This window comes from Delphinapterus leucas, chromosome 5 (genome assembly GCF_059928025.1).
Source record: "Delphinapterus leucas isolate spDelLeu-1000000601 "Yukka" chromosome 5, BTC_Dleu_Yukka2, whole genome shotgun sequence".
Classification (NCBI taxonomy): domain Eukaryota; kingdom Metazoa; phylum Chordata; class Mammalia; order Artiodactyla; family Monodontidae; genus Delphinapterus; species Delphinapterus leucas.
The window spans coordinates 3326285-3349347 of record NC_143133.1 but is presented as its reverse complement, the minus strand read 5'-3'; the positions used below and the strand labels follow the sequence as shown (position 1 = coordinate 3349347).

Here is a 23063-nt window from a genome sequence, read left to right as displayed (position 1 = left end):
AAGGAGGGTTCTGCCCTCTCCTCGGATCCCCACAGCCCTTGTCACGCTGATGACATCATGGTCACCAGGCTCTGGGCCCTCGGGCAGGGCCTGGGTCTGAAGTGGCTTTTCAGAGACCGTGTGCGGAATAATCAGGAGGATGCAGCAGCCTCCCGGTGCCACGGGCCGACTGCGCGCCACGCGCAAAGTGCTTGCGGACATTCCTCCACCATCCACTGCGTGGGACTCTCCCTACGTCCTATGGGGCAACAAGCGCTATTCCTTCCCCTTTCCTGGAGAGGAAACTGAGGCACGGAGCTGTAAGACAACTGCCAGGGCCACAGAGCACCGAGGGCGGGGCTGCCCCCAGACAGGCCCTGTCCAGAGCCTGGGGGAGCACATCCTCCAAGCTCTAAAGCCTGAGGACAGGGGGTGGGGGCGGCACTTCCTGAAGGTTTGTCCCCAGTGGAGGTGGGGAGCCGTGAGGGGTGACATCCATCCCTCCCACCAACGTGGATTGGTCGGGGCCTGTCCTGAGGGCTTCCTGGCTGAGGAGGCCCGAGGTGGGGGGGGGGGAGAGGGAGGGGAGGCAGGCGGGGGGGAGGAGCCGGGACGGCCCATTTCTAGGAAGGGGAGGGGAGGGCGAGTAGCTGAGGTCACTGGAACTCAGTCTTGAACTCGGCTAGCTCAGGGATCCCCAGGGGTGCCGGAGGCCCGCACACTGGTGGCTTCTCCTCCCCAAGGCCCCTAGCCGGGGGGCGGGGTCGCAGAATATCCATCACACCGGTTTCCCAGACCAGGCAGGCCCCGCTTTCGGCCTCGGGTGGGTCCAGGCCCGGAAGGCCGGGCGGGGGCGGTTGGGCCGGGGCGGAGCTGGCGGAGTGGCCGGGCCGCCCCCTTCCAGCGAGGGCGGGCGGGAGGCCGGCGCCTTTAAACGCGGCGGGGCCGGCTACCCGCCACCGTCTGCCCAGAGGGAGCGGGCGCCTCCCCAGTGCCCCGCGTTTTCCGCGCCCCGGGCATGTCTCTGCGGTCCCGTCGCCCGCCCGCCTGAGCCGCCGGCGCGTGTGGCCGCGCTCCCGCCCGCGTTCCCTCCGTCGGCGCCCGGAGCAGCGGCCTCGGTGTGCCCCTGGCCGGTCCCCCGCGCTGCCGCCCGCCGCGGGCCCGTCCGCCATGCAGGCGCGGGCGCTAGTCCTGGCCGCCCTGGTCGCGCTGGCGCTGGCCTGGGAGCCCCTGGCCACGTCGTGCCCCGCGCGCTGCGACGTGTCGCGGTGCCCGAGTCCCCGCTGTCCCGGCGGCTACGTGCCCGACCTCTGCAACTGCTGCCTGGTGTGCGCCGCCGTCGAGGGCGAGCCGTGCGGCCGCGCCGTAGACTCGCCGTGCGGGGAGAGCCTGGAGTGTGTGCGCGGCGTGTGTCGGTGTCGCTGGGCGCACGCCGTGTGCGGCACCGACGGGCACACCTACGCCAACGTGTGCGCGCTGCAGGCGGCCAGCCGCCGCGCGCTGCAGCTCTCCGGGACGCCCGTGCGCCAGCTGCAGAAAGGCGCCTGCCCATCGGGTAAGCGCTCTCGGTCGGGCTGCTCCGCTAGCGCTGCGGGGGTGGGGGGTGGAATGAAGTGGTCTCCTGGGGAAACAGGCTCAGAGCCGGGGCGGAGCCTCATTGTCCACACTCCCCGGGCACAAGTGATGGTTTCTTTGAGAAATCATCCAACCAGCCTTCTGGTCTTCCAGGTGGGGAAACTGAGGCAGGGAGAGGTAAAGTGCTGTCCCCCAGGTCACAGAAGTAGTCAACAGTGAAACCCAGTGCTCTCCTAACCACCCCGAGGGGCTTGGTCTAGCTCTACATCTCTCCAGCCTCTGGCCTCATCAAAACTTACCCATGTTGTGTCTCATTTCCCCTGGTCCCCATCTCCCTGCCTGCCTGGGTGTCGGATGCAAAGCGATCCTTCCTGCCCTTAAATATCCAGTCCGGATATTCGAGAGACACCAATTGAGTGACATGGGGTGTTTCCTTTCTTGTCTTGCCCTGCGCTTAAAACGCATGTCACCTGAGGGCTGTTTAGGAACAGGGAGCGGGCTTGTGGAGCCTCTGGACTGCTTGGAGCTCCGTGGGGACCTGCCGTCGGGGTAGGAAATTTCTCAGTCCCGTCACACCTCAGAACAGCCTCCCCTAACCTGGACTTGGCTCTGGGTTGCTTCTTGCCACACAGGTTGACCCTGTGGAAGAAAATGCTGGCAAACCCTACCGTGCCCTTATTTGTTTGGGGCACCTCTTAGGAACGCAGGCTCCGGCGTCGGTTCCGCAGGTGCTCTGAGTGCAGCAGCCTGCGCTGGGCCCGGAGTTCATGGCGATGGAGTTGTCAGGCCCCGTTGTGTGCCCTCAGCCCGCAGCTGCCCACCAGGAGATGCTGACCGCCAGAACAGGCTCTGCCGTGGGGAGCATGGCTGCCTGGAGCGCTGGGAAACCTTCAGGGGTGAGGGGCATCTAAGCTGAATCTCCAAGGATGGGGACACGTCTTCCAGGTAGCGGGAGGGATAGGCTCTTGGGGAAGAGAAGACAGCGTGAACCACCACGTGGAGCCATGTGCATATGGTGAGCCACGTAGCCCAGAGCAGTTGTTGTGCAGGGGAGGCGTGTGTGCACGCGTGCACGTGTAGGCTTGTGAGAGACACCCAGGGCTGGGCGGCTTGGCTGGGACAGGACCACAAGTGGCCCATAAATGTCGTGTTTTCGGCTTCATCCTGTAGGCCAGGCTTCCCGAATCATGTCTGGGATTCTGAAAATAAGTGTCCTGTGGCCCCAAAAGTCTGGGAAAGTAAACGCCAGCCCTGCAATGGGGATTCACACTCCACTTGAGTCTATCAGAGCTTCCGAGAAAACCTACAGCAAGGAAAAAAAATAACCCACCAAATGATAAAACCCAGGGTTTCCCAAGAGAACTTCAACAGAGCTCTTTCCTGGCAGAACACGCGTGGCCTCCTCCTGGCACACCGGGGTTCCCGGTTTGGGAAGCGTTATGTGGGCTTAGCCATGATTATACGGGAGAGCCATTGAAAGGTTTTAAGAGAAGTGAGGGTGATGAGGTCAGTCTTGTGTTTGGATTGTGCCCAGGAGACTGGGAGCATGGTGCCACTCGATGTCATGGAGATGGGCGTTATCATTTCTTGAGCACCCATCGCACCTTCTGACTTGGGGCTGGGAACCAGCCACCTGGTGGGTCTGGGAGGCAGAGGGCTCAGGGTGGGCCTGGCGCCTGCCCACTGCAGCTCGGTGGTGTCCGTGGTCCCCTTCCCAGCACCAGCTCTCCCAAGTAGTGGATGCTGTTAGAATCAGGCTCCAGGGTGCCGGGGGTCAGCAGGGAGGTTGGAGGTGGTCTAGGCATTTTGAAACCTTTATTCTTGACTGAGGGAGTCCACGTCTGTGAAGCACCTTCTCTGTGTGTCCCGCTGGCCGTGGGCTGGTAACAAGGCCCCTGTAATGAGGCAGACCCCATCTGTGTCCTGGAGAAACTGACAGTGAGGGAAACAGGAGGATGAGAAGAGGACAGTAGCTCAGTGACCACAAACAGATATCTGTCCAGCACCTAGGCTCAGTAGGTGCTGTGGAATGAAAGGCTGGCCCACGTGGTGGGCGCCCCTCCTTGCATACCTCCAGTGATGATGGGTTCACTACCTATCCGTGGAGCTCTTGTGTACTCCCGTGTCTGTGCTAGGCTGATACTACACGGTGTGGGTGAATATCTATCAATGGGAGAGTAAAACCCAGAGAACTGTGTGCAGAGGGTCTGCGGAGAGCAGAGGTGTCCCTTTTCACAGCCTCTCTGCCTACAACTGCAGACAAATAGGCCTTCAAGCGTGCAGTTAAGTCAGAATCTCAAGCCCTGGGCGGTTCACGACGTGGCATTTAACCATCAGCTTTACCGTTCAGCCCCAGGGCAGGTGCCGGCAGAGGCTCTCAGCTCTATTTACTTAAGCGCTTTGTCGGCTTTCGATTTTTAATCCTCTTAGCGGCTTCCTGGGGCCTTGTGGGTCTCAGAATTCTGCATTCAGGACTCATCAGGCATCCCCACTCCTCCCACTCACCCTGCCCAGAGAGCAGGGCTGAACTGCAGCATCTGGTAACTCCTGAGGACTCGTGAAGAGCGAGGCATCCAGCCAAGAGAAGCTTAAGGCCCGGGGGGCTGTGCAGCTGTGCTTTTCCCTCCAGGGCTTGGCCTGGGAAGCACCCTCGCCCTCCACGCTCACTGAGCTGGCCTGGAGGTGCACTGGGATCCCACAGCACACCGTCCAGTCTGTCTTCCCGGGCCTCTCCCCTTCCCATGCACCTCCACACGGTGGCCCGAGGGGGCGGTTGTGAGACGCACATCTCCCCAGCCCAAAGCCCTGCTGTGACTCTGGGACCACTGGCTCTGGGACCAAGCAGGACTTCTGATGCAGCCTGCAGGCTCAGTACGTCCTGGCTTCTGCAGCCTGCCCACCATCACCATCACCAGCTGAGTCCTTGTGAAATCCCTGATCATCTGTGTTGTGAGGGACAGATGACAATGTGTGGAACTCAGGGGAGGGAGAACCCATCTCCGGGATGGGGAAAGACATAGATCAGGGAAGGCTTCCTGGAGGAGGTGGCATCTAAACAGCCATGGAGAGGTTGATGCAAAGAGAGCCTGTGCTGAGGAGGACAGCAGGAACTGCTGAGCGTAAGCTGGTGCCAGATGGAGGAGCTGTGAGGGTGACCCATCTTTAGGAGGTGAGGGACCCCTGAAGGCTTATGGGTAACAGGTTTACAGAGTGGGTACAGGGGCCCAGCTAGTGCGAGTCTGGTGCCCTGAGGAGGAAGAACTGAAGAGGCCTGAGCTAGGGGGACAGCCGAGGGGGACAGGCTCCAGAGGCATTAGTATGTCATGACTGATGGGGGTAGGGGGTCAGGGTGGGTGGCGGGGCCTCTCCTGGAGCAGCGGGTTTGGAGAGTTGTGGTCAGGTCCTGGCGGGGGACTCTGGCATGGAGGGTGTCTAGTGGGGCACGGGGTTCCATGACAAGAGCCTGGCTAATGAGCGGCCCTGTTCGTGTGTTGGCGGCAGTATTGCTCAGTTTGTGTCATTGAGAAGGGGTGGCCTAGGTTTGGGACAGGGTAGCAGGCTCATCACCTCTCCAGGCTTTGGGGGCCCCGCCATGACCTGTGAGGCCTGTGGAGCTCCACCCCCACCCAGCCCAGATCCAGGTCCATCCTTGCCTTCAAGTCCACATCCGAGGGGACCCAGCAGAGACACCCAGCCGCTTTGGGGATGAACTGCCCTGACTTGGTCACACTGCGAGCATTGTGCTGGGTGAGCTGGAGCAAGGGTGTGCCAGACTCAACCCACTGGCTGCGTCCACCTGGCCTGACACGTACCTCTCAGCTGCCGGGAGCTCTGGGGAAAATGAGGCCAAGCAGAGATTCACTTGGCCTCCTTGGAAACCTGGGGTTCGTGCAAACTGGATGACGGAGTAGCCGGTGGCTGACCGAGTGAGCTGGTGTGTCCTGCCAGAGGGTCTGAAAGCGGCCTCCTCCTGGGCCTGCTCTGAGGGTGAGAAGCCACCAGGTTTTACCAGGGTCAAGGGCGAGACCTTGTGCTCTGGGCTAAACACACGTCGTGCCTGGGTGTTTTTGTCACGGCCCTTTAGAAGAAAAGACTCATCAAGGTGTAGTGGGCTAACTGAGGTCACCAGGTGGGGAGGGACAGCTGTGCTGAACCCGGGTCCTCCTGACTGTGCATCTAGTGCCCTGTACCCCGGGCAGGCCTCCAGCACCTTGAGGAAGTGGCCTCCCTGCTTGGTTTTGATAAGGGTGTTGAATAAACAGGTTCGAAAGAGAATAGAATCACAGACCCCTTGTCCTCAGTGTAGCAAAGATGTGGCCAGGACGTGTGGGTGTGTGCGCATCCCAAACTGAATGCCCGGTCTGGTGCAGAGGGTAGCAGTGCACAACCTGCCCAGCTGTATTCTCTAGCCCCTCTAGCAAATAATGGGCAGAGCCACAACTGAGACCCGGTTCTGTTCCCGGCTGCTCAGGGGTGAGTCCCAGCTCTACCACTTCCCGTGGAGAGACGCTGCAAGTCTAAGCTCTCCACGCCTCAGTTTCTTCATCTGTGAAATGGGGACAACAGATCCTTCTCACTGGGTCATTGACAATCAATGAGATAATGAATTTCAAGTGCTTTGCACAATGTAAGCGTTAATTAATAGGCGTTAGTGGGAATAAACCTAAATGTTGACAAATGGACGTATCTGACATAAGTGGAGTTTGTGAGAGGAAGGTGGGGCAGTGGAGGACGGGAAGGATCCGGAGGGCAGTGTTTGTGGAGCGGCTGCCACGTGCCAGGCCCTGCCCACGGGGGTTCCACTGGCCTCGTTTAGTACCCACGTCACAGCTGAGGAGCCTGAACCCAGAGGAGTCAGCTGATGGGCCAGTCAGGGCAGGGAGGGCTTCCTGTAAGAGGAGGACCAGGGGCTGACCCCACCTTGGCTTCCGTGGCTTGGGCGGCCCTGTGGGCATCCCGGAGTCCTGCCTGGCCTGTGGGGCCCCTTTGACAAAGCACAAACGAGCTGATAGCTGAGCCCTCTCCTCCACAGGGTTGGCTGCAGCCCCAGTGGGATTCACAGCCAGAAAAGCCAGGCTGGCCCCTAAGCTGAGGACCGGCCAAGGCTGGGCTCTCCTGGGGGCGGGACAGCCAGTCCCCCTGGCTGAGGACCAGCACGGGGAGAGAGCCGTGCCGAGGGTCGGGGATCTGGGACCTGGCTGCAGGCCTTGGCGGGTCTCCTGACCTCTCGGAGCCTTTTTCCTCACCTGTAAAATGGGTGAAGATTCCTGCCCTGCAGAACTGCTGTGAGAACTCCCCGCTATCATAAGTGCCCAGAACCCCGGCTGGCGTGGCTCACGGAGAGGGAGTTCCGGCTGCAGCCCTCAGCCCTGGGTTCCAGAGACGGGAGCCTGGGGGTCGCGGACAGCAGCATCGCCCCCCCGGGAGCTGTAACCGCTGTCTTTGGCTGGGGGGAGACAGTTCACTCGGGGACAGGCATGTTTTCAAGAAAAAGAAAAACACAGGCAGGGAGCCGTCCTGGGAACTAATCAGACCCGGAAGGCGGCTCTTGGGGCTTTGAAGCCTGCCCCTTGTGGGTGGTGGGTGGGGCCTGGGGTGAGGGCGGGAGGCTGTGGGGGAGCCCCTGGTAATTCCCCTGCTCCCCTGCTGCTCTCCGCTCACCACTGTGGGTCAGGGGCGCCCAGCCCACGGGGACAGTCTTGAAGGACAGGTCTGGGAGGGGTCACCAGGTGCCTTGGGCCCCAGACGAGTGAGCTGGGTCACTGAGCCCACTGAGTCAGGTCAGGCTCCCCAGGGGAGGCGTGTTGGCCTGGGCCTGGCGGTGATGAGGGAGGGACTGATTACAAAGGTTTGGGGGGGCACTTCAGAGCACGCATGCTTGGGGAACCAGAGCCGAGGGTACCGGGTCGGGGGCGTGTGGCAGTAGCAAGGCTGCAGATGTAAATGGGACCTGGACACCCAGGTCCGTGAGCCCTGCCGAGAGGTTGCCATCTGGCCTACAGGCTGTAGTCAGTGTTATGGACAGATGGGCGCAGCCTGGGACCTTGTGGGCACCTGCGGATGGCCCCTCCATTCCCAGCTCTTACCTAACTACTGGGTGATGGGGGGGCGGTGTCTTCTGATTGCAGGAGGCAACAGAAGAAGGGGCAGTGACCTCAGAGTTAGAGGAAAGAACTGGGTCTCAGTCCTGGCTCTGCCCATCGTGTGCTGGACGGGTGATGCATACGGCTGTGCAGGTTGCGCACTGCACGATTCCAAGGGAGGTAGTCACGCTGTGATGTTTGTTAAGAATGGTCCTGGAGTTGTGCAGTACACAACCCGTGCAGCAGGATCAGTGGCCCTGTGGGGTGTCTGGGCCAGTCACTGGCCCACCCTGGGCCTCGATTTCCCCATCCGTGCCATGGCAGTTGTGACCGTCCAGAGCTGGAACATCATGGGTCCTCTTTCAGAGTCTGCCGCTGTGCCGGAAGCCCCGACATGCAGAAATGTGGGAGGTGGAGCCCCGGGCCCCGACTGGCTCCCTGCCAGCCCTTCTCCCCATCCCTTTCCGCCTTGGCTGTGCCCCTTCCTCTTGCGGGAGGGCGCCACTGCTGGACACCTGGCCTTGTTTGCTTTGCTCTGTGTTGAGTTCTTCCTGACTAGAACTTCCAAAGCCTGTGGATTGCAGCTTACTTTTGAAAACAAACAAAAGAAATGCTAACAGCTGAGTCTGGTCAAGACTGACTGTTGACTTCAGAACTTTGGCTCCAGGACAGTGTGAGGGCGGGGATGGGGGTTGTCAAAACCCCCAAATAAACAGCGTCTGCCTCCCAGCCGTGGGGCCCAAGGTTTTCATGTGGAAAGAGGCAGTGGGAACCGCGTCTTCCCTTCCCACTGATTCATGGCATGATTCATCTGTGTGTGGGGAAGAGGACCAGGGAGCAGGCCCTGCCCCCCTCCCACCTCCTCCCCACCACCCACCTCGCCAGCTTAAAGAGACAGGGCCTGGCAGGGCCTGTGTCACCCGCCGGCTGACCCAGGACCTCCGCAGGGGAGCCCCAGGCCGTGGGGTCAGGGCGGGCGTGCGCTCTGAAGTCCATGGGACCTGGGGCTATAGCTCCAGGCCTGTCTCCACCCTAAACCATCTTTGTCTCTGGCCTGTTTCCTGGGACACACTGATGCTGCTCTTGTGAGGCTGCTCCCCCCCAAAACCTGGTTAACAGGCTGAACGATGCTCTTTGTGGTGGTGTTTGCAGACCTACTGTGTGCTGGGCCGGATGGGGTCAAGCAGAGCATCCTCGTCCTTGGGTTAGGGTTAGGCCCTCCCTCCCGTGCCCCCTCTCAAGGGCTGCCTTGGGGGTTCACGTATGCTGGTTACAGCTGGGCTATCGGGGGATCCGGACATGTGTGTGTCCCAGAGGAGCTGGTGCCTGGGTGGGAGGTGAGCCCAGCCCGGCTTCTCCTTGGAGCTTCCACAGCCCGCCAGTCACCAGGGCCGTGCCGGGGATGGTGGGAAACACAGTCCGGCCTCTCGCGGTCTCACACCCCAGCCCAGCTCACAGCCCGTCCAGGCCTTCCTCTCTCTCTTCTGTTTCTTTCTATATCTAACTTGCTCACGGGAGAACATTTGGAAAACCCACAAAAGAAAACAAAACCACTCATGACTTTACCTCTGCCCCCAAATACCCACCGTGAAATATTCTGACGTGTTTCCCGCCAGCCTTTGGCCCGTGAATATTTTGCAGAGGGTTTTCGTTTTTAAATCGTCACATGAAATTGAGTGTCGCCTATTTTAAGTGATCTCTGGAGAGGCCACATTGGAAAGAAAAGCATGTGGTGGGAGGCCGCCGTGCCGTCCAGATCTGCGGGTGGCCAGGTCAGCTCCTCGGCCGCTTGGGCAGCTCGGGGCGCTCAGCCTGCGGGACCTGCGCTGGGTCAGCCAGGGGCTGGACAGATGCGCCTAAAGCTTTGGAGTCACTGAGATCTGGGATGGAGTCACGTGGCAACACAGCCTCTTCTGATCCGATGTTTTCACCCCTCCTCCGTCTTATTCACACCGGGCCCAGCTGGGAGTCGGCCGAATCCACCCATAGCTGCTCTCGTGCGTGATGCTGTGTCTTTGCATCTCTGTTCCCCTCCTGGTGTGCTCTTCCAGGCCTGGATTAGGGGTGCCACTGGACTCCCCCATCTCACCCTGGGCCTCCCCTTGTCCCGTCACTGGTGACACAGTGCTGTGCTGGCTGGCCACCGTCCTGTCCCCAGCACTGAGCACACACACGCAAGGCACTCAGCATCCCTATGAGAGTAAGTGTGGTGGGTGAGGCATTATGCTGGGAGCCCCAAGGAGGGCTGGAAGAAGACTGCCAGGGGGGCTGCCTGGAGGAGGTGAGATTTGAGCTGCATCCAGGACAGGCCAGAGCATCGTGGTAGGGAAAACTGGGGAGTGGTCCACGTGGGAATGGTGGATGATGGAGCAGAGACTGGGGGTAAGTGGCCCCCACGGCTTACAGAGCAGGGAGGGGTGACACCTGGCCTCACCCACCTGGGCTTGCCTGTTCCAGCATGGCATGGTGGGCACGAGCCTTGGCCAGAGTAAATCCAGGCCTGGTGCTGAGTCCTCCCCACTGCCTGGGGTCCTCCGGGACCTTGGTGATGTGGGGATTGCCTAGCAGGGGAGCTTTCTTGTCAGAGAGCAGAACCTGGAAGTCACCAGGGCCCTGCCGGGGATGGAAGGGGCAACAAGGTTGGTGGCTGGCTTCCTTCCCTGTGCCTTTAAGATAGAGCATGAATGCAGGTTCCCAGTGCCCTTGGGATTGGGCAGGCAGAGCTAGGCTCGGGCTCCACGGGCTAGCTGACAGGTAGCTTCTCCTCCAGAGTTTCAGGGACTGTTGGCTATCCACGTGGAAATAAACGTGCCTGACACCCACGTGTGCTGGGAGAGGCAGAGCCGTGGCCCGGCATGGGCCTTGCCCACAAACACAACCTCTGAATCGTAGACACCATCCCTCCACTGGGCTTTGCCTCTGGGCACGGTGGTCCCTGGCGGCCGCAGTTTGATCATCAGGGAGCCACGAGGTGGCCGGCAGTGGGCCACGTCTCCCAGCCAGTCTCCAGCCACCCCGGATAGGTGGCCTTTGATTCAGGCTGACCGCAGGGGGCTGGGCCCACCGTGACCGGTGCCCACAGGCTGGTTGAGAGGCAGACATCACAGGATCCGTGGGGTGGGCCCTGCTCGCCTCCCCGGACTGAGGAACACAAGGCAAGCTCTCCTCTGGGCCCCGAGTCCCAGCTCAGGCTTAATTCACAGTCAGGGCCTTGGGGGGGCCACAGTGGGGAGGGGAGGGCCCTAAGGAAGGGAGCCCTGCAGCCCCTGTCAAGAGCCTGGTTCTCGAGCTGAGCCTCAAGATTCCCCACCTTTAGGATGGAGCTGATGACCCCTGCCAGGGCTGCCCCCCTGGACAGCTGGGGAGATGAGTCGGGCTGTGGATGGGGACCGCATTTGTCCACGATGTTTACGAGGCACCTACTGTGGCCTTGCACCCTGCGCCTGTGCTGCACCCGGCCTGCTCCCTCCTGTCCCTTTGGAGAACAAGGAAAACCAGATTTTCTCTAGATCCTGATGCTCAGTCACTTCCCAGAGACCATCAAGAGACATCAGCTGTGAAGCTAGACCTTACGGGCCGAGCCCTCTTTGTTCGCCAACATCAGGGGGCAGGGTGGGTGGTGGGCTCCCCTCTTCCCCTGCCACCCCTGCCGAGGCAGGGAGCATTACAGTTGGCAAGTCACAGCCTATTCCCACAGCTCCCTGGGGCATGGGGGTGGAGAGGCACCTTTGGTCTCACATTTCAGGTGAGGTGTCGAGGCCCAGAGAGGGTAAGTGATTTGCCTAAAGCCACACAGCTGGAGCTCAATGGTGCTCAGCCCAGTACTCATTTCAGGCCCTGGGAGCCCTTACAAGCAGGGCTGGGCAGCGTGGGTTCCAGACAGCACCGGTCTCTGGCGGGGACCTGGGAGACCCCAGCACGTGCCCGAACAGGGAGACCAAAGGGGTGTGGGCCTTGTGCCACCCACACGTCTCAGGCCTGTGGTCCTGGCGAGCAGCAGCTCCACTGCTGACGGCAGCGGAAATCTGAGCCGGCGAATGTTCCAGGGAAGGTCGTGAGCTGCCTGGTAAGCCAGCCTGGGGCCTGGCTAAGTTAGACACAGATCAGGGTCGGGGCCCTGGCGACTCAGACAGCGGCAGCTGACCTGGCCCAGATGGGGGCCACACCATGGCCAGGAGCCTGCAGCTCAGAAGGGACCACCCAGGGGCTTCTGCTGTAACCTTGTCCAGCCACTGCAGTAGCCCAAGGCCTGGAGGGACAGGCCAGAGCTGGCAAAGGGAAGGGTCGATTTCCTCACGCCAGGACATTGCTGTATCTGAGAGAAAGGGCAACGGCCCAGGGGGACTAGCCCAGATCCAGCCTGAGTGTCACATCAGTGCTGTGTGGCCCGGGGCAAGTGTTCTGACCTCTCTGAGCCTCCTGGCCGGCCTGGCGAAGTGAAATGAGGTAGCTCAGCATTAACCATCCTTGGGGCAAGTGAGCCCCCCTTCCCAGATGTCTGGGCCTCACTAAAGCACCTGGTTCTTCCTGCCAGTGCAGGTCTCCACCAGCTGACCAGCGCGCGGTACAAATTCAACTTCATCGCTGACGTGGTGGAGAAGATCGCGCCGGCCGTGGTCCACATAGAACTATTCCTGAGGTACGTGGAGCCCCTCTCGCCCCTCCAAGGTCTCCCCCACATCTGCTGGGCCCAAAGTAGACTCAGTTCTAGCATTGGGGGGCAGCAGAAACCAGAGCGGGCGTGGGGTCCGGCGGGCCTCGCTCAGACTGCCGAGCTGCTGGTGCCCTTGCGGGGGATGCCCCCTCCCTGACCCTGACCTCCTCACCTGCGGAACGAGCAGGTGTGAGGTCGGGGGTTGCTCAGGTGTCACAGGGGTACTGCAAGCCGCTGGCTCCTGTGGAATCCTGGGGTCTAGTCCCAAACTGACTTATACCCCCCAAAGAGAAGACACGAAGAGCATGACTTTTGTCAAATTTAAAGTGTTTCTTCCATCGGATTTCCTAACCTTTTGGCCAGTAGCAGCCCAGATGAGACACACAGGGTCAGAACCCCACTCCATCCTGTTGGGATCGGAGGCAGCGTGTGCCACGCTGCCCGAGGGGACGGTCACTGAGGCCTCGACCACGACCCCAGGGCCTTGCTTGTCTTCACAGCACTCTCCCCACGTGGTGGAGGCCGGCCAGTGTCATTATGCCCACCTGAGGCACAGAGGACCAGGTGGCCCGGGGGGTTCCCAGGAGTGGGCAGAATTACTCGTGCCCTGACTCCTGGCCCCAGCACAGGGCCCCCTGCTCGCCAGCTGTGGAGCTTGAGTAGTAGGAGCCCTTGTCACTGGGCAGGACTGCCCCCCATCTCTGGAGGGCAGGGACCGTGCTTACCACTGAATGCTCCATGCGGGGCAGGGCGGGGGAGACTAATGGTGTGAGCTCAGCAGTGTCGTCAGACGCCTGCTGTGTGCCCATCGCCGCGCGGGCTGCCTTTCCTACAGTTCCTATGCTGCTCCAAACAGCCCTGCCGTGTGCCCGCCTCCTAAAGGAGAGGCAGAGACCAGGCAGCCTGTCCCTTAGCGCTGACTGACAGCCTGTGCACCTTCCCATGAATCCGTAAGGCGGGCTCCCACGTTCCCATTTTCTGGATGTGGAAACAGAGGCCCGGGGAACTGCCCCAGGCTCAGAGCTGCAGAGCTGCCCCAAGTCTCTTGGACCTCAAAGCTGAGCCCATCCCCCTGCGATACGCTGACCCCTCACTGTCCTTTCCACGGGCCCCAGACCCTGAGACGTGTCATTAAGGAAATGACAACTGGACATGTGAGTGGCACGTCCCTGGCCTTGCAGGTGGCTTGGAGGGGGCAGCGTCTTTCCAGAAAGCCCCAGGCATCAGACCCCCAAACCAGCAGGGCAGGCGGTGATGCCATTTCCACGTCAGCCTTGGAGGCTGATGTCCACGTGGTGAGGCCAAGGCGGCCGAGATCCCAGACACCAGGAAATGATGCGCCTCTGGCTGTGACCCTGGAGCCGGAGAGGAGGCCCTGGGCTGCCTGGGGCCCTTCTGCAGACACTCGACAAATCCTACACATGGCAGCCCCGCGGGGCTCAGGTGCGGCTGCCACTCAGGGGCCCACGTGGAACTAGGTGGGGGCAGAAGCTGGTTGCTGGCGTGAGTGGACAGATGCTCTGGTCACCCTGCAGAGGGGCCAAGGGACCAGGCTGCCTGGTTCAGACCCCTGCTGTGCCCTTTTCCTGCCTGACCCGGTCCTGTTTCCCCACCTGCGAACTGGAGGCCTGCCTACCTTGTAGGGCGGCTGTGGGCGCGACATGACTTGGTCCCTGGCTCAGAGGGAGCTCTTGGTGACATTAGCTGTCCCTGGTCCTGCTGATCCTGAGGTGGTGTTTCTGCACCTCCTAGAGACCCACTGCCCGGAGACTTCCTTGCCATCCCTCCTCCTTCCCTCCCGTTGCCTCTGCCAAGCAGCCTCAGGCACCGATGATCTGCTCCATCCAGTCCCTGCACTGGGGTCCCAGAGGCGACCGACCCCCCTCCCGGGGTAGGTCCCGAGCTGTGTCGGGCATCCTGGGAGCTGAGGTTGCTACTCAGAGGGCTCCAGCCGCGGCGGGGTGTTGTCCCCCACCAGAGAATACTGACTCGGGCGCCATGCCAGCTGCATCACCTGTTCCATCGCATTTTACGGAGGCAGACGCTAAGGCGGTGTCCCTGCCCTGCCACGTCCAGGGCTCCCCCTGTAGGCACGTGGCGTGGAATTCACGGAACGGAGCCTCGCCAGCTCTGCTCCTCGCGCCATCTGGGGCTTCAGGGTAGGCAGCAGTGGGAAGGCGCCAGAGGGAGGTGGGAGCACGCTCCCCTCAGTGTTTAGACCCTCTCTCTGCACAGCCAGAGATCTGGGACACTGGCATTCCCTGGGGACCTGCTGTGTGACAGTCCACGGAGGCCCGGTGCGCATCCTGCATCTTCCCTATGCCAGGAGCAGCCCTGCTTGTTGACCAACTGCCTGCAGGCCTCCGGCTCAGTGGAGCCGGTGTTGTTAGCCCATTTCCTAGATGGGGAGACTGAGGCTCAGAGGGGTCGGCCTCCTGCCCACAGTCAGGCAGATGTACGTGGGGGCTGGACTTGAGGTTAGAATCCTGGCCTGTCTGGCTCCAGGGCAGGAAGTGTCTGCTGTATCGTCACGGGTCTAACATTCACGGGCCTCCTGACTCATCCTCGCAGATGGCGAGTCACAGATCATGGGCCCCTCTTTGTGGCTGTGAAATGGGTCTAGACTTAATGACCTGGCCGAGGCCACAGCCAGGAGGTGGCACAGCTGGGATTCGACCCTGGGCCTGGTGGATGCCAGGCCCAGGCACTGGCTCTGCTCCTTTCCCCCCGGCCCACTGCTGCAGCCGACCCCCACCCCAGTCCTGAACGCCCGCCGCTTGCCTCCCCGCAGACACCCTCTGTTTGGCCGCAACGTGCCCCTGTCCAGCGGCTCAGGCTTCATCGTGTCGGAGGCTGGCTTGATCGTCAGCAACGCCCACGTGGTGTCCAGCAGCAGCGCCGCCTCGGGCCGGCAGCAGCTCAGGGTGCAGCTGCAGAGCGGTGACACCTACGAGGCCACCATCAAAGACATCGACAAGAAGTCGGACATCGCCACCATCAAGATCCAGCCCAAGGTGAGTGGGCGGCGGGGCCCTGAGACGTGCTGGCCCAGTCCTCCCGTCGGACACTCGGAGGAACTGAGACCCCCGGGGACCGGCGATGTGTCCCCAGTCTTGGGTCTAGTCAGACTAGAACCCAGGCGTCCGGACATCGCCCTGCGCTTCCCCTGAGCCGCCCGCGCGGGGCGGAGCAGGCTCTGTGCCGCCCGTAGCCACTCCCACGCGGAGGCTCTCCGAGGCCCAGGACACTTCCGTTGTCCCTCCCGGGCCCATTCCTGAGGATGCCACTGTCCCCGTGGGGGTGACAGAGGCCAGTGGGGAGCACTTGGGATACTTGTCCCCCTCCATCCCCCCACTTCCACATCGGCACCCCAGCTGAGCAGGCAGACCCACCCCGGGGCCACAGTGCTCCTCCGTGACTCCCACTGGCCATTTCTGGGAGGGCAGCCTGTGCATACACCCCCAATCCCCACCATAGCCCTTGGCGGGAGGGGTGCCAGTGTCCGGCTATTTCAGAGGGGAAACTGAGGCCTGGGGAGTCAGGTGATTGCCCGAGGTCAGTCTAACCAAGGGGCCCACTCAGCTAAGTCCTAGACTCCCTCCAGCGAGTTTCTTGTCGTCCAGCGCTGTGGTCACGACTCTGTGGGCCACTGCGGACTCACCGACGGTGACCTGTGCCCTGCCTATGCTGTGAGGTCCCTGAGGGGCGGGCCCGTCTGGGCTGGCGAGTCCAGCTTGGCTGAGTCTGAACCTGGTTTCTGCTCTTTCTGAATAAAGCTGCCAGCACTCGAGATGATCGGTCTTTTGCAAGGAGGTGTCCTCTTGCCCGATCACGGGAGAGGAGGTTTAGGGGCTCCACGCCGCTATCCTAATGGAGACCCTTGCCCACTTTTGAGCCCTTTCCCAGTAGTTATTGAGTCTGGGAACACCATGTCCATTTTAAAGACGAGAAAACTGGGGCTGGGGGAGGAGGGATGTGCTCAAGGACAGAGGCTGGCACACTTTTTCTGTGAAGCTCCAGGTAGTAAATGATTTAGTCTTCGTGGGCCCTGTGGTCTCTGTAGCAACTGCTCTGCACTGGACTGGGAAAATAGCCACAGGCCAGATGGCTGGGCTGTGGTCCAAGAAAAGATTACTTACAGAAGAGACTGCTGGATTGGGCTGGATTTGCCCAAGGGCCACAGTTTGCGACCCCTGCCCAAGGACCCCTGTGGGGAGAGGCAGAGCTGGATTAGAACCCAGGTCTGGCTGTCTCTGGGTCTCTCCCCTTCCAGGCACTGCAATCCCAGGGGGGGCAGGGGCGCACCCCAGCGGCCACCTGGGGCCAAAGATGCCAGCGGAGTCAGTAAGACCCAGGTGCCCTGGTGCCCAGAGATGCCCAGCGCCTGCAGTGGTTCTCATGACGGCAGGTCTGCCTCTTAGCCTCCGAGCCCTGCACGTGGCATCAAACCAAGCTCTGGGGAAAGCTGCCAACCCGCGTTGTCCCTCTGGGTCTTCACCCCTACTGCAGCGCCCTGTTCCTCCACCTGGGACCCTTTGTGTCACTTACTGAGGCTTCGCCGTCCAGCAGCACAGAAGGTGGCGTGTCGAGACCCCACGTCTCCCACGTGGGCACAGCCGCTTGGTGTCTCCTTAACCCGCCCGGAGGTCCCCTCACTCCGTTTACAGGCGTTTACCTTTCCACTTTTATCGAGAGCTGCTATGAAAAACAGGGAAAAATTCTTATTTGACGTGGTGGCACTGCATAAAAAGGGGAGACTCCTGACATGGGAGCAGAGAGCAGAGGCCAGATGGAACCCACAGTGCCGAGGGTCCACAGTGCGGGATCCTGCCCCCCGACTTCCAGAGTTAGCCGAGGCCCCAGTGATCTGAGCGCGGCCATCTCCGGGGCTTTTCTTCCTTTTTCCATTGTGTAGTTTAGAAGCTTTACTCCCCTGTACAATTAGCACATGGATTTCATGTTATTTAGTTCACCTGGAAGTTTGCTTCCTGTAGTTGCCTTTGTCACTGACACACCATTGGTGGGGAAACTCCAGCACCTTGTAGAGAAGACTTTTATCTGGAAATAAGCACAGACCCACAGGAAGCTGCAGAAGTGGTGCTGAGGGGTCCCACATGCCGCCCCTCCCCCCGGGGTGACATCTGACGTGAGGGGTGCAGCATCAAAACCAGGAAACCCTCCAAGCTCACGGGCATCTCCTCCTCTGAGCTTGCCCCCTGCAGCTTCCAGAACATGGAGACAAATAAGGCACGGCCCCTCTCAGAGCTCCCAGTCTAGCTGCGGAGTCAGACAGACAGACAGACAGACAGGCTCCGCTGGCTCCAGGAGAAAACAGGAGAGGAGAGTGCGGGTGTCCTCGGTGTGCAGGGGCGGGGCGGGGATGCAGAGCGCGGTTAAGTCGCTTTATCTGTCTGGCCTCAGCTTCCCTGTGTGTCTGTATTGGGAGGTGTCGCGGGTCCCCACTGGGCTCCAGGGCTCGCGCAGACCCCATTCCACACATCAGTGTGTGCATTTTCCGGGTGCTGCTGTCCATGGCTTTTGTCGGATTTTCAGAGGGATCTGGGATCATTGAACCACTGGGTTCAGTGACCCTGGAGGCCATACCCCGCTCGACCCTCTGTGCAGTCTCCCTATGACGGACCCCTGAGGCCTGCCCTAGGGAGACCTGTGGTCACTGGGGGGCTGAGCCTCTGCTCTGTGAATGCCAGCCCTGGGTCTCGTGGCCACCACGGGGCAGCCAGACTTGCCTTGGTCTGCAGCCCTGACGGCTCTGTCCAGCTGCTCCAGGGACCACCCTGCCGGGGGCCTGGACGTGATCTGGCTCTGGTCCCACCAAAGGCCGACAGCTGAGCCCCCCTCCCCGTGTCCTCCCCACCTCCCCCCAGAAAAAGCTCCCGGCGCTGTTGCTGGGCCACTCGGCAGACCTGCGGCCCGGCGAGTTTGTGGTGGCCATTGGTAGCCCCTTCGCCCTGCAGAACACCGTGACCACGGGCATCGTCAGCACGGCCCAGCGGGACGGCCGGGAGCTGGGCCTCCGGGACTCAGACATGGACTACATCCAGACGGACGCCATCATCAACGTGAGCGTCCACCGTAGCCACGGGGCTCTGTCCCCAGAGCCCTCTCCATCACTGGACGCATCCACGGGCTAGAAAGTTCTTTCTTTAGATTAAGTGGAGCTCTGACTCCCTGTGACTCCTACCCATGGGTGCCAGGCTGGCCCTGGGAGTTAGAGGCTGCTGCCCTGACCCGGGACAGCCCTTCAGGGATGTAGAGGCATAGCCAAGGCCCCTGGAATATCTTTGCCCAAATACACACCACGGTCAACATTGATTATTACTATTATTGTTATTATTACTATTATGTTGGATAGCACCTTTTGCATTCACAAAGCACTTTGACGCCCGGCGCCTGCCCCTCTGCTTTGCCGTGGTTCAGACCCTCTTCTGGAAGCGCTAGTCTTTGAGAGACTCCTCGAGGCTGGTGGGGTGAGAAATGGTGCCCCATCCTGCGTCCGCCTGCTGCTGCTCCCCCTGTGGATGTGAGGCTGCAGGGAGCCCAGGAGGTCTGTGCAGACAGCACTGGGCAGGTCAGACCCTGATGATCAGACGGCCGTGCACTTGGCCTGTGTGGGCCTCAGTTTTCTTATCTATGAAATGGGAGACAGTGATGAGGGCTTTTGACATTGTCCGGGGATGACATTCAATTACATGTTTCTGTGCTGGTTGGAATGGTAGTTGGAAGAAAAAGCTTCAGGAACCCTCGGGGTCGGGGGGCTCAGGGCACAGCTAATGTCGAATTGCTTCCCCCTGCAGTACGGGAACTCCGGGGGACCGCTGGTGAACCTGGTAAGTGTCCCCTAGAGCAGGGGCCTCGAGTTTTCGGGGGCTCTGCTCACATGGCGGGTGGGGCACAGCCTCGAGGCAGGCGTGGGACCCAGAACACGGCCAACAGCCTGGAGACCCAGGAGGAGGATATGACCCCGAGCATGCGCTGCCCCGTACCCCCAGGGGAGCTGGTGCTGTCAGAGGAGTGAGGGACACCCCGAGAACAGCAGCCCAGGCCGGGGCTGCGTGCCTGTGGTGGACCTGGGGCAGGGGACACAGGTTGGGGACGAGTCACCCCCTCTGGGTCCCCCTGTTGTCGTGTTGACAAGAGACGAGATGGGCGTGCCATGCACCTCGGCACCCAGGCTCCCTGGGTTTGGTCCCTGCATCTGGGCCGTGTAAGGATAGACCAGACCAGCTGAGGTCCAGCCCTCTCTGACACAGATGCCTGTTCCCCCAGTGCCAGATCTCAGGGGAACGCCTTAGCCTTGCCATTCAGGCAGTACTCGGGAGGGGACCCATCCAAGGAGGGGGTCAGGCAGGGACACACCCAAGCACAGTGTGAGGAGCAGGGAGGGCTCCAGAGGGACACCGAGCCGGGGGACCTGGCAGCTGACATGGGATCAGGGAGGGCTTCCTGGAGGCGGGAGCATCTCGTCTGGGCTGTGGAGATGGAGGGTTTGCGTGGATGGGGACGTGCAGGAGAAAGATATTCCAGGGCGAGGGCAGAGCACGGGCACGGGGTGGAGACGTACAGGCAGGTGTCACTGCTGGAGCAACAGGTGGGAAACAGTGCAAGGAGGCTGGTGCGCCACGTCCTGACGCGGAGGGTGCGTCTCCCCACGCCCTGACAAGCCCTAGGCTCTTCCAGCAGTGCTGAGGCCATAGCGCTGGTGTTCAAGAAAGCTCGTGTGGGAGGACCTTAGGCCAGAGTTCAGGAGGCCACGCCCTGTGGTCCAGGCGGAGGGGGATGGGCATACAGGGCCCATGAGAGACTCTCCATCCCTGGATCCTTTCCTGGCCTGGTCCTCCCACCTCACGGCTCCTAGGGAACAGGTGGGGATGGGCACTTGGGGGACCAGGCAGGCGAAGTATGCCTTTGTCCAAAGCTCTGCGGCAGGCCCCAGAGGGGGTCCCTGGTGACCAGGCCAGGCCGTGGCCTGGGTGTCGTGTGCAGATGTCACCCCCGAGGTGAACAGGAGAGCCAGGGCAGGGGTGCCTGCCGGGCTGAAGGAGGGGCTAGGTCCAGGAGAGAGGCCTCAGGCTGCAGATCCGGCCAAGCTGCACCAGCCTCGTGGCGGGCAGGGCAGGGCAGGGTGGGAGCCCAGCTCCAAAGGGACAGAAAGGAGGGGGGATGCTGGGGGCGGCCCTGGGCCCACTTGCCCCACCCTGCTTCTAGAAGGCGGGGATGGGGGGGTCCCATAGTCCTCACCACGTCCCTCTTGGCCTAAGCCCCTTGGAATGCTGCCTGGGGGTGTCCTCGGTCAGTGGGCTCTGCTTTGCAGGGGCGGATTGCAAGCTTCCCCGGCCAACACTCTCCAGCGATGGGAGCGGGGTCAACTTTGGAGGCAAATGGTGGGAGAGGTGGGGGTCCCTGACCCAGGTGTGAACCCCAGAGCACCTTTTCAGAGCTTCTCAGGGAGGGTGCTGATGGCCAGGGTCCCCTCTGGGAGCCGAGCCGCGGACACGCCGCTCTGCTGCTGAGGGCAGAGGTCGCCTGGGCTCCCCGAGTGACCACCTGCTCTGATCACCTGCCCAGGACGGCGAGGTCATTGGCATCAACACACTCAAGGTTGCGGCCGGCATCTCCTTCGCCATCCCCTCAGACCGCATCACGCGGTTCCTCACGGAGTTCCAGGACAAGCACGGCAAAGGTACGCAGCTCCCACGTGGAGGCAGGGAGGCTGTCCCAGGCCTGAGCCCACAGCCTCCCGCCGGGCCAGGAGATCCTGCGGTGCTGTGTGCCCACGCTCACTCCTGACCCCGTCCTGATGTCCCGAGACCCCCGCCCCGGGATACCTCAGCCTCTTTCAGGACTTCCACTTCATGGCCACGTTCACCCCTACCCCTCCAGACTGGCCCCTCTGGCTGGGGAGCATCAACCTCACCTCCCACCTCCAGGGGTTTGGCACCTGGGCTTCGCTTGTCTGGGCTGCTCCGTAGTTGTCAGAACTCAGTGCTTCCTTCCTTCCATCAACTCACCCACCCACCCACCCATCTACCCATCCACCCACCCATCCCTTCACCCACCAACACACCCATCCCTTCACCCACCAACACACCCATCCCTTCACCCACCAACACACCCATCCCTTCACCCACCCACCCCCATCCAGCCATCCATTCTTCTATCCACCCACCCATCCGTGCACCCACTCATCATCCATCTATCCTTCCTTTCTTCCTTCCTTTTCTTTCTTTCTTTCCTTCCATCCCTCCTTCCTTCTGTTCATCCATCCACCTATTCACCCTTCCTTCCTTCCACCCACCCACCTGCCCATCCACGAGTCCTCCCTCTTTCAGCCCTCTGGCCATGCAGACTGCCAGGCAGTGTAGCCTCTACTCCGGGGGAGCAGAGCCCGAGGTCCTGATCCTTGGACATTACCCTCTTCTCATCCTCCATCTCCTCCCCCCATCCACACGGGCACGTCCAGCCCACCCTGCCTGCTCCCAGATGGCCACGAGCATCCATCTGGGAGAGGCCTTGACAAGGCCAGGTGACTGTCCCCTGTCCCTAGTAAGGACAGACCAGCCGCTTTCCCAAAGTCAGTGGTCACAGCCACTCTCCAGAGGAGGGCCACGTTTCTGATCTCAAGACCTTTCCTGGCGGCCTCCACCTTCCCACCATTCTCTTCACCTGAGCAACTTCTCCTTCCGCCCAATTTGTCTCCCATGACCCCTCGTGGCCAGCACCCAGACCTGACTCAGCCCTACTGCTCACACCTTCACGTTGCTCCCTGTCTCCTCCCAGCCCCTTCGCCAGCAGTCCACTGAGGGCAGGGGGATTTCTTCATGCTTGCCCCATCCTGCACGCCCCCACCAGCCAAGTGTACAGACTCCAGTACAGCCCAGACCAGGGCTAAGAGGACTGGTCCCATGGAGAACCGCAGTTGAGGACCCCGTTTGGTTCGTCCGTGTCCCTTATGTGAAGACAGCCTGAAGCTAGGGCACAGCTGGTCTTCCTTAAAGAAGCTGAAGGCTTCTGTTGGCCAGGGGATCATCTCACCTCTTGAGCCCTTTTCTCCTTGGCTGCTAGGAAGCTCAGAGCTTGATCCAGGGCTGCACCTTCGTACCACACTTGGTTTTTTCTCTAATAACCAAGTTTTCCAGTTTAATTTTCCTCTGCTCCAGGGGTGCCTTTGACTTTGGCCACCTTCCTGGAAATCAGTGGGGCTGTACTTGGCACAGATTGAGCTGTGACGTGACTGATTTGTTGGAAGTGGGGTGATAACATCCTCTTCTTTTTTCTCTCTTCCTCTGTTGTTGTACAGGGACTGTCCCCATCCTTTGTTGTACACTGACCTCACCCCAGGCCCCGGGGAACACTCGTCCCCTGTCCCCAGAGCTGTCACCTCCCCGAGGACATGTGGACTAATGAAAGAGCCCAACAAGTTTTAGCTGATTGACTGAATTTATAATTTTAAAGCCTTCTGAAATTGACTGATGTTCACTTTTAGGTATTTTTTTTTAAATAAAAATACCAAATCATCCAAACCCAGTTAATCTAAATTTCTTTAAGACTGACCATCTTTTTATTACAGTGAGGGGATGTTAGGTAAGGTGCACTTCTTGTTTCCATCTAGGGGTTGGGGGGCAGAGGCCTCTGGGGGACTTTCAAGGTAAGAGTGGCCCCAGGAGTGTCTGGGGGTTCAGCCAGCCTTAGGACTAACGTGTCCCCACAGCGGGTGATTGAGTTAGTGGGCTGGGCCATCCTAGGTGTCCGCC

General features: G+C 60.9%; 1 protein-coding gene across 1 annotated transcript in view; it reads left to right on the top strand.

The window, feature by feature from the left end:
* The first annotated feature begins 848 nt into the window (after positions 1 to 848).
* HTRA3 (HtrA serine peptidase 3) overlaps positions 849 to 23063 on the top strand; it is a 29673-nt gene continuing 7458 nt past the window's right edge. Inside the window, exons 1-6 of the mRNA XM_022554941.2 lie at positions 849 to 1534; positions 12177 to 12276; positions 15083 to 15305; positions 18177 to 18371; positions 19107 to 19139; positions 20878 to 20992. Of these exons, the coding sequence (XP_022410649.1) occupies positions 1150 to 1534; positions 12177 to 12276; positions 15083 to 15305; positions 18177 to 18371; positions 19107 to 19139; positions 20878 to 20992 (1051 nt within the window). The 5' untranslated portion in view covers positions 849 to 1149. The remainder of the gene's footprint in view (positions 1535 to 12176; positions 12277 to 15082; positions 15306 to 18176; positions 18372 to 19106; positions 19140 to 20877; positions 20993 to 23063) is intronic.